The sequence below is a fragment of the Cucumis melo genome, chromosome 7, assembly GCF_025177605.1.
Source record: "Cucumis melo cultivar AY chromosome 7, USDA_Cmelo_AY_1.0, whole genome shotgun sequence".
Classification (NCBI taxonomy): Eukaryota; Viridiplantae; Streptophyta; class Magnoliopsida; order Cucurbitales; family Cucurbitaceae; genus Cucumis; species Cucumis melo.
The window spans coordinates 3,981,013-3,995,583 of NC_066863.1; the positions used below are offsets into that span (position 1 = coordinate 3,981,013).

Genomic DNA, 14,571 nt, shown 5'->3' on the forward strand with positions numbered 1-14,571 from the left:
ATGGAAATTAAGTTCTTTTTTTTTTTTTCCAAACTATATAGACCAAATTTATAACTTAACACCTTTTTAATTTTATTAAAAACAATTTAATATTAAAATTAAACATCTCAATTTGAGCTATACATTGTTAACTAAATTTTAGTAAATCTTTGTATATTTCATATGTTACCAACTAAATTTTAGTAAATCTTTGGATATTCCATATGTCCAAAATCTTATTAGACTAGTGAAGGCAATCATTTCTCGACTATAATTTTAAATTTTTCTTTCAACTATTTAAGCTTTTAAGATACAAAAGAGTTGTTTCTAAAAAACATAGAAAAAGGAAGAAGAAGAAGATAAAATAACAGAAAGGACTGTTTCAGCATTAATGCAAATTATTTAAAACAAATGCCTTGTAAGGTAACAACATAATCCACTGGCCACTCTACTATTTGGGGCACAGTGATTTTGATTATGCAGCAAAGCAGTAAAGTCAGTCACTCAACATCTCTTCTCATCAAAAGATGGATTCACTTAAACAACATCCACTTCTGATGGCATAAATTATGAGCCTTTTTCTTTCCTGGCAATGGCAATTTATATATGATGGGACAAACCAACAAAAACAAACAACAAAAGGAGGCTTTGCTTATATAATATAACGCTCTCCTGTTTAACCAGTGTTCTGCATTCCAGCAGCAATGCCCTTCATGGTCAAGATCAGGGTGTCCTCTAGCCCAGGTGCGTATTCACTTTTCGGGTTTAGATGAACGAGTTCATCTGCTGGTTTGCTTGCTTCCATTATTTCCCTTGAAATGTGTGGTCGAACTTTCACGTCGTAGTTTGGATCACGAATTCGTTTCAGTGTGTAGGCTTGACACACGTTCAGAGTCGTGATGTATGAATCACGGAGACGAAGTCTTTGCTTCAAGTAAGGATCCCCTTCAAGAAGATCTCTGTGTCCAGCAATCTACAATGTACGGGAACAAAAGTTTGTTTCAAACTATGGTTGAATGAAGCATTATATGGTATCTGATTGAATGGGAAATGGCCAAAGTTTACCTGCAGCAAAAGGCTCTTTGTTTCTTCATAGTTGGCTCTCAAGCGCTCTCCGAACGACCAGAGGTCTTCTGAGACCAAGAGCTTATCGTACAAAGCAGCAATTCCAGGGTCTCCTTTAGCGAACACCATTTCAACCAAATCAATGGTGACCCTAAAGAAGGGCCATTCGTTGTACATCTCCTGCAGCATTTGAAGGTTCTTGACATTTTTCTGAATAATATGCTTGAATGCTGCTCCGAAGCCTAACCAAACTGGTAGATGGAATCTCGTCTGTGTCCATGCAAAGATCCATGGGATTGCACGGAGTGACTCGATACCACCACTTGGCTTCCGCTTTGATGGACGGCTTCCAATATTCATCCTACCGTATTCCAGTTCTGGTGTTGCCTAAAATTACAAGAACAAAATATTTGAGTTAAAAACAGCTCACAGTCGGTGCAGATTTCAAGAATGTAACTATGAGAGTCGGCAAACGAAATCCTACCAGGCGGAAATATTCGACAAATCGTGGTTCTTTGAAGACAATGGAACGGTATTCTTCTGTAGCAACAACGGCCATTTCATCCATCAGCGCACGCCATTCAGGTTTTGGTGAAACTGGAGGGTGCATACCATGCTCGAGCGTTGCCGCAGTGAAACGTTGAAGTGTTCTAAAACACAAGTGCTCCTCTCCAAAGGACTGCTCAATAACTTCCCCTTGTACTGTTACACGGAGTGAACCGTGAACTGTCTCGGGTGGTTGGGACAAAATAGCAAGATGAGTGGGTCCACCTCCTCTTCCAACAGTGCCACCACGACCATGAAACATAGTTAGTTTTACACCATATTGTTTTGCAACCTTTATAAGCTCCTCTTGAGCCTTGTATAACTGCCAGGCTGCAGAGAACCGCCCAGCATCTTTGCCAGAATCAGAGTAGCCAATCATGACTTCTTGCTTTCCATTAATCCGATTTCTGTACCAATCTATCGAGAAGAGGCGAGCAAGGGCTGCAGGCGCAGCCTCCAAATCTGCAAGCTTTTCAAACAAGGGAACAACTCTCAATGGTTGGCTAACATGGCACTCACGCTGCAAGAGCTCAACGGCCAAAACGTCAGATGGAGCAGTGGCCATGGAAATGATATATGCACCGAAGTTATCAGAAGGAAGTTCAGCTATGACATGGAATGTGTTCAAAACATCAGATATTTCTTCTGTTGTAGGAAGATCAGGACCAAAAAGAGGACGTTTGCCACTGAGTTCAGATAAAAGCCATTCTTGTCGCTGTTCCTCAGACCATTCTTTGTAGGAACCAATATCCAAATGCTGAGTAATGGCATCCAAGACATCGGTGTGACGATCAGACTCTTGCCTGATGTCAAGTCTTACAAGTGACAAGCCAAAAGTGGACACTTGCCTCAAAAAATCAAGAAGGGTGCCATCAGCAATTGCACGGTCACCACATGCACAGAGGGATCGGTAGCATAGTTCAAGAGGCTCCAAGAACTGCAAAATGTTGGGAAATTAATTATAAACAAAACAGTTTGCCTAACTGAAAGCTAATAAAGGGAGTATAATTTAACAAAATAACTTAATCGTGACATGAACTTTCTAGTTTTCTTTAAAATTAATTCCATTAGCAAAGCAAGACAGACTTTTAAAACAAAATATCTTTTTCCTTTATTGTTGCCCACTTAACTTTCCTCACTCAAAGTCTTTCAAAAATAAATAACAAAGGAAGCTATTTTTAAAGTAATAAAGTAGCCAAGTTCAATCAGAGGCCTATCTTGTTGGTGAAACTGAAATACTTCATCCAAAGAAATATTGCTGTCAAAATTGAGTTTCCAGGTCAGATGTTCGTGACTTTATAACAGATTTGACCAGTCTCAAAACTAAATTTATCATCAAAATGGTTTTGTAAGTAGCCTCCATTTTTATCAAAGCCAATTGTAGAACTTCTCGGTAATCTGACTTAACAGTTCAACCGTAAGAATATCAAATATTCCCAATGCAATGATCGTTATGTCACAAATAAATAAATAAAGCATTTTGAAAATCCAAGGAGAGGTAACCTGCTCAACATTTGTAAAAGTCGCATCCTCTGGGATGTCAGAATATCCATTAGCTAACAAATGGCGGGAACGTTCACGTGTCTGATAAAGCTTGTCCCTTACATCACCAAGAATCACTCGGTAAGGTTCGCTGGCAGGAACTTGCTTCCAAAACTCTATCCAAACAGAAGTAAAAATTTCAATTCATTATTACAAAACTTCAAAATTCCTCTATAAAATAAATTTCGCAGCAAAACGAAACGCATCTGAAGACTGTTTTTCTACTTTAAAACATAAGACAGATTGATTACCTATATAGTGTTTTGCATCCCTCCTCGATGAATTATGAAGCATGTCTGCACGCTCACGAAGCTCGTTACTGCAACGCCACATAGACAACTGCAGACAAATATAATGAGTATGGTCCCTTAATTAGTTGATTAATAGCAAAAATATTGCCTAATAATCAAATGACAACGGTTCCCCAAAATTTGCATATTGCTGAAGGTGAAATACCTCAAACATAAGATCCTCAATCTGTGAGTAGTAAAGATTAGCAGCCATCATTCTAGCAAGAAGACAGACATCCCTTGTAACCTCAGGTGTCACCCTAGGATTACCTGTAGACCAATCAAAGCAAAAGTTGAAAGTTTTGAAGACAGTTAGAATTTCCCGAAGTAGCATCAGTGTGGAGAGGATATATTATTCCACTTCCATAATCTAATGAAACTCATTGTTTTGCAATTACATTATGGCAGGGAAAAAGGAGGATTTATACCATCGCGATCACCACCCATCCAAGATGAAAACTGAATTAGTGGTGCATTATAAGGAACACGTTCATCAATCCCTATGTTTTTCAAAGCAGTATCAACACGACGCAGAAATTTAGGAACACCCTTCCAAATTGTCTCATGGAAGTAGCTCATTCCTGCCCTCATTTCATCTTGTGGGGTAGGAGGAGTTCTACGGATTTCATCAGTACGAAATGCAGCTTGAATCTACAAAAAGAAATGGAAGTACCACTGTTGTCAAAATCAAATGGCTGCAATAAAATGTCTATAATATAAGTCTGCATCCAAGTCGATTGAGTGCACTACATGTTGCATTGCAACTAAAATACCAAACAGCATACATCTTTCAGTTATTATTTCCAGAAACATATATTTATAAAGTATGGCTTAGCCTTGATATTCACAAATGGAAAGAACCGGAAAAAAAAACATAAACACATGATAAAAAAAAAATGATGCAAGGCCATCCATCTTATCTTTGCTTCACTTTCAACAACTGCTATAATTTTTCAAAAAAAAGAAAAAAGCAAACAAAACCGTCTGCAAACTCAAAGCCAGTTGAATTTCTTTCTAAATATAATTTGAGTTAGAAAGAAAAAAGGGGAGCAAACTTCACCTCTCTCTGAAGTGCCTCATCCAGCTCTTGCTTGTCATCTGGAGTGATATCTTTGGCATACAACTGGACTAAACAATCCCTTATTCTGCATAGTTAGAGAACTGATCAGTTAGGACGTTTGAAAATTAAACATAAAGATAAGCATAAAAACAATCCACAGTAGCTCATAAGTCAACCTTGCATGCTTTTGAAGCAAAGATCTACGAACTGATTGAGTAGGATGAGCAGTTAAGACCAAATCAACAGTCTGGTTCTTCAAGGCATCAAAAACTTCTTGAGGGGACTTTTTCAGTTCCCCTACAAGCTTCTTCAGAGTTTCCTCAATGTCAGATTCAGTGGTTGCTGAGTTTTCATCAGCAAAATCTCCCTTCTTCAGTTTGATCCTTCGACGATAAGCAATCTGAACCTCCTCAGCCAAGTTAGCTAAGTTAAGCATATGCGAGAAAGATTTGGCAATGACAATAGAGTCCCCTGGATCTAAACTAGTCAGCACATTTCCAAGCTCTTCGAGTTTCTTTGGATTGTGCTTTCCTTCATATTCGGCAGAAAGTTCATAACACTCTTGCACCTATCATGCAAAATAGAACAAAAAAAGTCAAACAGTCACTAGCTATTGATCCCATGGAAGTACTGATCACGACCAAATTCAAACAATATGAATGCAAGTAGTAAGCAGTTGGAAGCATGTGTCTTCTTTCCTTTCTGATGATGTACGTGATTCATACTTGAGCAATATCAAACAGGAAAGAAAAGGTTTTAATTGGTAAATGCATCAATACTATGTGGCTATTTACACACCCAATAAAGAAAACAAACCAAAATTGCGACAATGGGACTCATTAAACTTCAATTCAAGGGTGTTTATCAATCTTACAACTATCGAGTGACATCAAGTCTTAAGTCATGACCATCACTTGTTCTATATCTATTAGTAAAAGGATCCGTTTCTTTTCTCCTACTTTTCTTTTCACACCAAAAGGTTATTATATTCCACAAAGAGAGTAAAAAAAATAAAAGATATCGCCCATCCTTCCTTCTAAATCAAAGTCAAATTCCCAGTTATAACTTACAGTTTCCTTCAGATCCTCTCCATGTAAATCCTGGAGAATGTCAAGGAACCGATCCAGTAACAACGCATCGTACTCCACCAATTTATCATCCTCACTCACTCTGGCTGGTACTAAAAGCCGAAGCTGCGCATCAATTGATGCCATCTTTTCCAGATTCCGGTTAGCCATATTTCACACCAAATTTCCCTCTCAAATCACCACCCTAAACAAAAACAGAAACAAAAAAGACAACCCATTAGGCACCCACAAAACAAACAAATCATACACCCCATCCCAAAATAAATCCAAAAAACAGGGGAAGGGAAAGGACAAAAAATCCAGAAGAATTAATCAATTTGAAGGACGATCGACAAAAAAAGGAGCCTAAACAAACACGAATTCTGAAACAGAACCCAAAACCCAGTACGAGAAACGAGTAAATGGAAAGAACCCACAAGTTTGAACCTGGAAACAGACCAGAATTTGATGGAAAAACAGAAAAGTAACAATGGGAAAAGAGATACAAGGAGAAAGGTGTACCTGAAGAACAGAGGCAAATAAGAAAGAGGGGAAGAGTATGAGGAAATGAAAGAAGAAGAAAAGGGGAAGTGGAAGAGATTCTTAGATCCAAAAGCAGTGATTGGAGAGGTTTATATAGAGAGCTATGAGGCTCACACTGAATGCTCTCACCAGTGATAAAATCCCAATAGGAATTGGAAAAATAACGAAGAAAGAAGCATCGCCCAACAAGTCCCTATCAACGACTTTCCCCAAAAGCATTTCTATGACTCGTTTTTCATTATTTTTTTTTTCCACTTTTCAATCTGCTTTTTTAAATTAGTTATCAACTTTTCTATTCAACAAAAAAAGAACACTCTTACAAAATTACTTTGTAAAATATTAGGATAAATTTAGGGATGTTTGGTTGACTCTTTAAATTTATTACTATTATTGTTGTTATAATTATATATATAACATTTTAATTTTAAGTTTTGTTGTTCAATTCTATGTTTGAATCCATTATATATGTACATAATTCGATACCAATAATAATTATATTTTGGTTGTTTGAATTTAATAAAAGATAAAAGGAAATATAGTCAAATTTGAGATATTATTGTAAATAATAAAATTGTTGAAAATATTTACAAAAAGTAGTGAATTTTCGAATTTTATCACTACATTCACAAATTTATCTCAATGTCAATCTATCAATGTATTGATAAAGATCGATAAAAATCCGTAAAAATTATCTAATAAACACTAATAAAAGTCTGTAAAAGTTATCTATCGTTGATTGAATGTTAATTTTCATAAATGTAACAAAACATCAAATTATTTACGGTCTTGCGTAACAAGAAGTTAACCATTTTTAAAATTTTCAGGCCTCACTCTGATTTCTTTTATCGTCTTTCTTCTTTTGATTTCTTTCAATCGTATTTGTTTTTCTGTTCTTTTCTTTACATCGTTTAATCTTTCCATCGTTTTTTTTTTTCTTTTTCTATGTAATTTCTTTCTATTGTCTTTATTCTTTATTTTATTTTTTTTACGTCACTCAAATCTAAACGATTGTATACCAAAAGAATTAAAAAAAATCATTTAGCCAAATCTAAACGACCATGTACTAAAGAATCTTAAAAAAAACGATCCTGTAAAAGAAAGAAACGATTGTGTAACCAAATTTAAGCCTAACTAAAGATTTATACGAAATAAAAATGTATGCAATATTCAATTTGTTAATTGATATATTCATTAGTTAATCACCTTATGTAAATAATAAGAGATAAACTAGTTTAGGGGTGAAAAAAGGTTAATTATTTTTGATAAATTATTTAATTTATACGAATATTTGTTATTAATATGTTGATGTATATGTATAAAATTAAAAGTTGGATATCAATATTTAATTCTTGATATGAATTAAAGTGAAATAAAAACTCAAAGATTATTGAAGTGTTTTTTCTAAAAATACATTTGGGTCCCTCTCTACTTCGAGAATTAGATTCCAAGGATAATGTGATTTCTTTAGAATCTCCTTTCTATTCTTAAATTTGTGGATCTCAATTTTGTTTATTCAAAGGATGCTCTCGAGTTGGCCTTCCACAATCATTACATATATATATTGAGAACTCTCTATAATGGTTTTTCCACTTTAGTATCGTAAATAATATAATACGAAAAAAGTATCGTAAACGAAAAACTATTAAAAGATATTTATAAATAAAACAAAACTTTTGATGATAAGTGTGAGTTTGGTTATGCTCATTTATAGACAAATATGAGACCGACAAAAATTCTAATTTTTATAAATCTATTTTCTATTAGTTTTTTCTATTATAGAAAAATCTACTTGAAAGTTCAAACAACGTTACATATTCTTGGTCGTCAAAACATTATACATATCTTTTTAGTTATAAAAAATGTTTTTTTGTTAACCGTGTGTTTTTAAGTAAGGTTCAAACCATCAACCTTTCAAATAATAATTAATGTCTTTTATCTTGAATCAAAAATCATTTGAAACATTGATAATCTCACTTCGGATATAAGTATTAACGTTTTTTTTTTTCTAAAGTCAATAAAAATATAATTTAGATAATATGAATTTACATCAATAAAACTTCAAAATCTAAGATTTGATCTTTAATAACAGAATTATTATTTTACTATGAAAATTAAACATAAAAGTCAAACACAACATAATATATATTATCAAAACAAGTCAAAGGAAGTATATGTTAAAATTCTTTCATCATTGAAGTAAAATGGAAAAAAACGAATTTCTTATTTTTCCAAAATTAGATGAATTAATAAACTTTTTTTTTTCACTATTATTCTTTATAACATTTTTTACAAACAATAATAATAATAATAATAATAATAATAATTTAAGTACTTAATTTTCAGTTTGAAAACCTCACCCTTTAGAGTATTGGGATTGGATATGGTTGAGAATATGCTACAAAACAGCAGCTTTGCAATCCAAAGATAATGGAATTCCCAAAATTTAAGCATATTTCATTTATTCCTAAATCACACCCCCCCTTTTCTATTATAGAATCCCATAATATTATTCCAAATTTATAGACACTAACAAAACCAATTTGCAATTAAGACTTTGAAATTTAAGAGAGTTTAAATAATTCAATCCTTTTTTTTTTTTCTTTTTCTAATTTGAAAATGACACACACCCATGTGAATAATATTGGTGAAAAAGGTTCCAATATTGCTAAAATGTGTTATTAGATAAATTATTAAAACATTCGATAGCCAATTTAAAGTTTTTCACCATATATATGAATTAAATTGAAGTATAAAGTATTAAAATGTTATTATTTATGTATTTTTTATTTTTTATTTTTTATTTTAATGAGATATATAGTATGCAATATTTTATTAATTGGACCAATAATTGTGTTTGGAGTCAACTTTAGAATAAACAAAAACAATTATGGAAGGAACATGATTCAGCCACTAATTACGCTTACTTTTGGAAAATAAACAAAATTAAACTTTCCCCTTTCCTCAATTTTGACTCAAATTAGGCATGAAATGAACTTTACAATCTCTTTAAATAAAATTAATACATTTTTTATTTTTCTCATTATGCTTTTTATTATTTTTATCTCCATTTTTCTAAATAAGGGTATTCAGAAAAATCGGTAATCAGATCAATCTACATTATTCAACCCAAATCTTAAGGTCGGGTTGAATTGGGTTGGGTTGGGTTATGTTAGAAATTGGAGGAAAAAAAAAATACTTGAACTGGGTCTCGGGTCGTGCAAACAATGGTCAGGTTGACCCAACCAACCCATTTATGAATATAATATGTATATCTCTTATTTGTTTTCAATCTCGGGTGAACTCGACCTTGAGATGGCCCGAGTTTTAGGCTTCTTAACTTCTCTACCTTCCATCCCGACCTAATAAGCATCGAGATTAGCTTGAGAACTCAATCTAAGTTTTTTGTCCTTCATCTCAGCTAGGAAACACCGAGATTAGCCCTGATTTCTAGGCTTCTTAACTTCTCTACCTTCCATCCCGGTAGCTCGAGACTCGACCCAACCTGGATTTTTTGGGTTAGGTTGATCCTAGCATATTGAATCAATAAAGTTCATTTTTTGCCAACCCGGATATTTTGGGTTAGTCCATAATTTTTCTATAGCTCAGCTTATGTACATCCATATTTTCTAAAGGTGCATTAGCATATGTAGGGTGGGAGGATCGTATATATGATTTCGACATCAATAGTATAAGTACAACATCAATCGAGTTGAGACACTTATTTTTAGACAATTTCATTATCGTCTAACAAACACTATAACATAATTTTAGAAGTCCTAAAATTTCAATATATTTATTTCTTTAAAGTAACATTAATTATAATTTTCATCATCACCAATATCTTGTACTCTTTATTTGATTTAAGGCACGTAATTTTCATATCAAAAATTGGTTTTGGTCTCAATCTTCTATATCTTTTAAGAGTATGCATAAATCTTCCTCTATATATATATATTTTCTCCTTCTCCACCACAATCTTTTCTTAGAATATATATATATATAAGAAAACAAAAAAGGGAACATAGGTGTCCCCAAAGAAAAATTGAGGAAGGGATAGTTGAATTTGATATTGTAGACCATGTTCATTGAATCCATTCTCCAATCACTTTCTTTCTTAATATTTGCCCCCACCATGCTTTTATTTCAATCCCTTACATTAACATTAACATTGCTTTGCCCAATAACAACCCTACAAACTTCCATACTTTATTTCATATATTGTTTTATTATTAAATATTAGTGACCTAAACATCCCAACTCCAAAAGCTTTTGGTGTCAGAATTTATGAATGAGTGACATAAATTAAGATATTGGTTGTCACGTTTCAAGAATTGAGTTGATAACGATGTTTAAAAATCAAGACCCCTACAATTTGAATTCCACTTACCTTATGTTTAAATAACTTCTTTTTTTTCTTTCTTATCTTCTGTTAACTATATACGTTTTGCAAACATTTTTTAGTTTAATAATATGTGAAAAAAGTCCTACTAGACCTTCTTTAGTACAACAATTATAAAGTGAGAGATAGAACTTCTCAATTCAAAGGATATTGTTGAAGCAATTAAATATGTATTAATCAGTAAAGTACTAAGGTATGAGAATTTAAATTTTCTATCAATTAAATATGTATTAATCAGTAAAGTAGTAAGGTATGAGAATTTAAATTTTCTTCTTTTAACTATAAAACGAATACATATCAATTTTCTTCTATTTACAAACTTTATGACCTAACCAAATATTTACTATGAATTAATAGGATTTGTAATATTTTAACATTATAAATTATATATACTTGAAAAGAGATAGAAAATGTAGTTGAGAAGTAAATAAGAAAAAGTGCTTATACATGAAACCGCACTTATCAAAATTTCATGGATAATAACGTAATTTTTTACGAAAGTTTCTAGAAAAGAAACAAAATGGGAGAGAAAAAGTCTTAAATTTGTCCTATGCAATTAAAATGGGGGGGGGGGGGTAAAATAGTCAAATCAAATGACATAAATGTTTGGGCAGAGAGAAATAAGACACGTGGCTTGTACGACACGTTTGACTTGGAAACCCATTTTCGAAAGGTGTGTTTCATAGTTTTCGAAATGCCCAAAATTTCCTCTCACTTCAAAGAATATTCGGATCTGACATAACAAGATGCTTTCCCAACTCATCAAATACTACACTAATAATTTTCCCTTTTTTTCTAAAAAGAAAAAAAAAAAAAAGGGTCTATTTTTCATAATTTTGACTTAATATTTAAAATATGCATATATTGTGTTTGTGATAAATAAAAATATGAGAGAGGTTTCGTTGTCACACTTTAATTTTAGTTGGCACCATTGATTTATTAAATAATAATTTGTTCGAGTTCAAATTGAATCTCTCTCCCCTATTCCTAGACTTTGTTAAAATAACATGAATAAAATGTTTGTGATGACATATACATATATATGTGTATTGGACAATTCGAATCAAACTTCTTAGTGGATGACGATACCGAAAAAGAAACTAAACTCAAATCAATTTCACATAATTTATTTGAACAAAATGAATATTTTAGTTTCAAAGTTTAAGAGTATAACCTAACTTAAATCTATTCTAAAATGTAAGGATATCTTATTATATAAAATGTAACTTTTTTCTGTTATCAATGTGCCCAAAACACAACGATGGATCCAACAATTTTATGGACAGAGGTGTTATATATAGTTTAGTTATTACTTAAACTAGAGTCTAGAACGGATTTTGAGACAATTTTACTACTGGACTAGTTTATGATATATTATTCCAGTTAAAAGTGGAGGAGGCTCAAATTTTTTTAATATAAAATATGATATTTTTGTTAAAAGTTATGCAATAGATGGATTTAGATTATTATTGAGAAATAAAATTTGAAATTGAGAACATATATAAATAAATGTAGGTAGGGTTGAATAGTAAAGCCAAAATATCATAGTTAAATACGTAAGATTGATTGTTATTTAATGTAAGTGGACAATGATAATTAGAGTAATTGAATGATTTTTGTGGACTTTCAAGTGAAACAAAAACATAGACCTCAACAAATAATAAATAAATTAAGTCCAATTATATATGTTGAGGGTGCGTGACTTTTTTTAATATTATTATTATTATTATTATTATTGTATGTAGTTGACTTATATATGTATATATAAATAAATAAACATTATTGTAGTAAAAGAAAGAAAGAAAGAAAGAAAGAAAGAAAGGAGCATTATTGGGTTTGATGATAAGGTATCATGATGTATATTATAAGCTATGAAAGGGTAGAGAAGCGTGATAGAGCAAACAATTTCATTATTTGGACGGTTCCTTTTTTTAATTATTTCAATTATCACAAGAAAGAAACTATGGATTGCTTATCATTCAAATATATTTTATTTTTTATTTGTTCTATACTTTTCTATTATTTAATTCATATATGTAGTTTTCTTTCTAAATTTAGATGTTTCATGTTGTCAATTTTTTGTTTATAATATTTGTTTACTATTTAAGTTATGGTAATGCATAACTAAATAATTGTGCTTTGTTTATTATTATTATTTTGTGACATGTGCGGTCGAAAATAAATTTCTTTATTTTGAGATTTGATTTAGATCGATATATGTTCGAACTCCGGTACTTAATTATATATATATATATATATATATATATATATATATATATATATATATATATATATATATATATATATATATATATATATATATATATATATATATATATATATATATATATATATATATATATATATATATATATATATATTAGAATGATAGGAATACCTTAAAGGGTAATTATAATAGGTAGCAATCTTTAGAATAATTATTAAGTATGTAGTAATATTTTAAAAAAATTACAAATATAGCAAAAGTCTATCAGTGATAGACTCTTATGGTTTATCAGTGATAGAATCCTATTGATAGATTTTGCTATATTTGCAATTTTTTTAAAATGTTGTTATATCCTTAATTATTTTGAATATAATTGCTATATTTGCAACTATCCCTAACTTAAATAACCGACAACCCATATTGTGTTGGATTGGGTTAAATTTTTTTATTTTTTTTCGAGTTGAGTTGGGTCTCGGGTTGGACGATTGAAAATTTCGAGTCAATCCAACCGAACCCAAATTAATAATATATTTATTTAATTATATTATATTTATATATGTTTGAAACTTTGAATGCACAACAATTTTGGACTTATTTTGAACCTTACAAACATAAGAATTTAGAAACAAAAAAAAAAAAAAACAACCCAACAACCTAATCCGTAAGATTGGGTTGGGTTAAGTTGGAAACTTTATTCGGGTTGCCAGCTTAACCAACTCAAAAATACCCACCTCGTTTGCACCTCTAGCTTGGTTTGTAGAAAAAGTAGGGAGTGTTGATATTGTTGAAGTTGGAGTATTGAAAATAATATTTTTATCTTAAGAGGTTGTTATTTAACTTTAGGAGTTAGATAGTCCTCGGGAGAATTCTTTAAGCTCTCACGAGTACAAATTTTTTTAAAACTTAAAATGTAAGACCTTTTAATTTCTATAGCATTTGTGATGGTAGTTTGATTGGTACATGAACTTGGTTGCTAGGCACAATTAACTGAATATCGAGGTTGGGTGAATATTAATATTGAATTGTATCAAAAAAATATTTTATTTGATTTAATAGTCACAACAAAAACACGTGCTTGTATCATTAGAATTTACCAACTTATGTCTTCAATTTCTTGTTTGGAACATAGGTAAAGTATGAATTAGTCCCAAATTTTTTACCATTTGAAATTTTGCCACTAATTTAAAAATTAATACGACTATTTGTTATTAACCTAAAATTTCTCATTCAATAAAATCTAAATCAATTTAGAAAAATTAAATTAATTGATATTTAATTTTTAATGTATTATTATTATTATTATTTTCTTTTGGAACTATATGAGTTTAGAGAATCGAATATTTCATACTAAAATCGCTAATTGTTGTGACATTTTCATTCCTAATTTTTAATTTGCACTAAATGGAGTTTAACTTTTGTACATATTCTAAGAAATTTCTCACTTACATTTATTTTTTATTCATAGATTTATCAAACTTGTCTATAATTTGATGTTACTAAAATACCTCGATCGGAGTTAGTAATTGTTTATTATTATAAATTTGAAAGTTTTTATTATTTATTATTATAGTTTGGTATATTTGTCATTATTATTTTAAAATTGACAAACTTGATTTTTAACTTTCAATATTTTCAATATTCTATAATATTTTTAATTAAACAAACATGGCCACATTGGAAGATTATTATACTAATTCTCATATGATATAAAAATGAGATTGGACAATAATTGAAAGTTCTCAATATTTATATAAAAATTGTGTCCAATTTGGATACGGGCCTCAATGGAACATATGGCGATCCTACTGGGCTTTACTCCTATTTAGGCCCATCAAATTTTTTAGGAATAAAAT

At 31.0% G+C, this 14,571-nt stretch overlaps 1 protein-coding gene across 1 annotated transcript; it reads right to left on the reverse strand.

Annotated features, from left to right (window-relative positions):
• Positions 1-344: 344 nt before the first annotated feature.
• LOC103501810 (phosphoenolpyruvate carboxylase, housekeeping isozyme) lies at positions 345-6,256 on the reverse strand. Its single transcript, XM_008465512.3, has 11 exons — positions 6,072-6,256; positions 5,553-5,754; positions 4,659-5,050; positions 4,483-4,567; positions 3,851-4,073; positions 3,589-3,692; positions 3,384-3,471; positions 3,094-3,248; positions 1,529-2,527; positions 1,045-1,431; positions 345-952 (listed from the first exon to the last, which is right to left on the reverse strand). Exons 2-11 carry the CDS (start codon positions 5,718-5,720, stop codon positions 656-658), a joined length of 2,898 nt encoding a protein of 965 aa, XP_008463734.1. The 5' UTR covers positions 5,721-5,754; positions 6,072-6,256; the 3' UTR covers positions 345-655.
• Between the last annotated feature and the right edge of the window lie 8,315 nt (positions 6,257-14,571).

Coding starts and splice junctions, on each gene's coding strand:
- LOC103501810 (XM_008465512.3), bottom strand. CDS start 5,720: ATGGCTAACCGGAATCTGGAAAAGATGGCATCAATTGATGCGCAGCTT. Junction 3,249..3,383: donor GGATGCAAAACACTATATAG/GTAATCAATCTG, acceptor CTGTTTGGATAG/AGTTTTGGAAGCAAGTTCCT. Junction 953..1,044: donor CAAAGAGCCTTTTGCTGCAG/GTAAACTTTGGC, acceptor CGTACATTGTAG/ATTGCTGGACACAGAGATCT.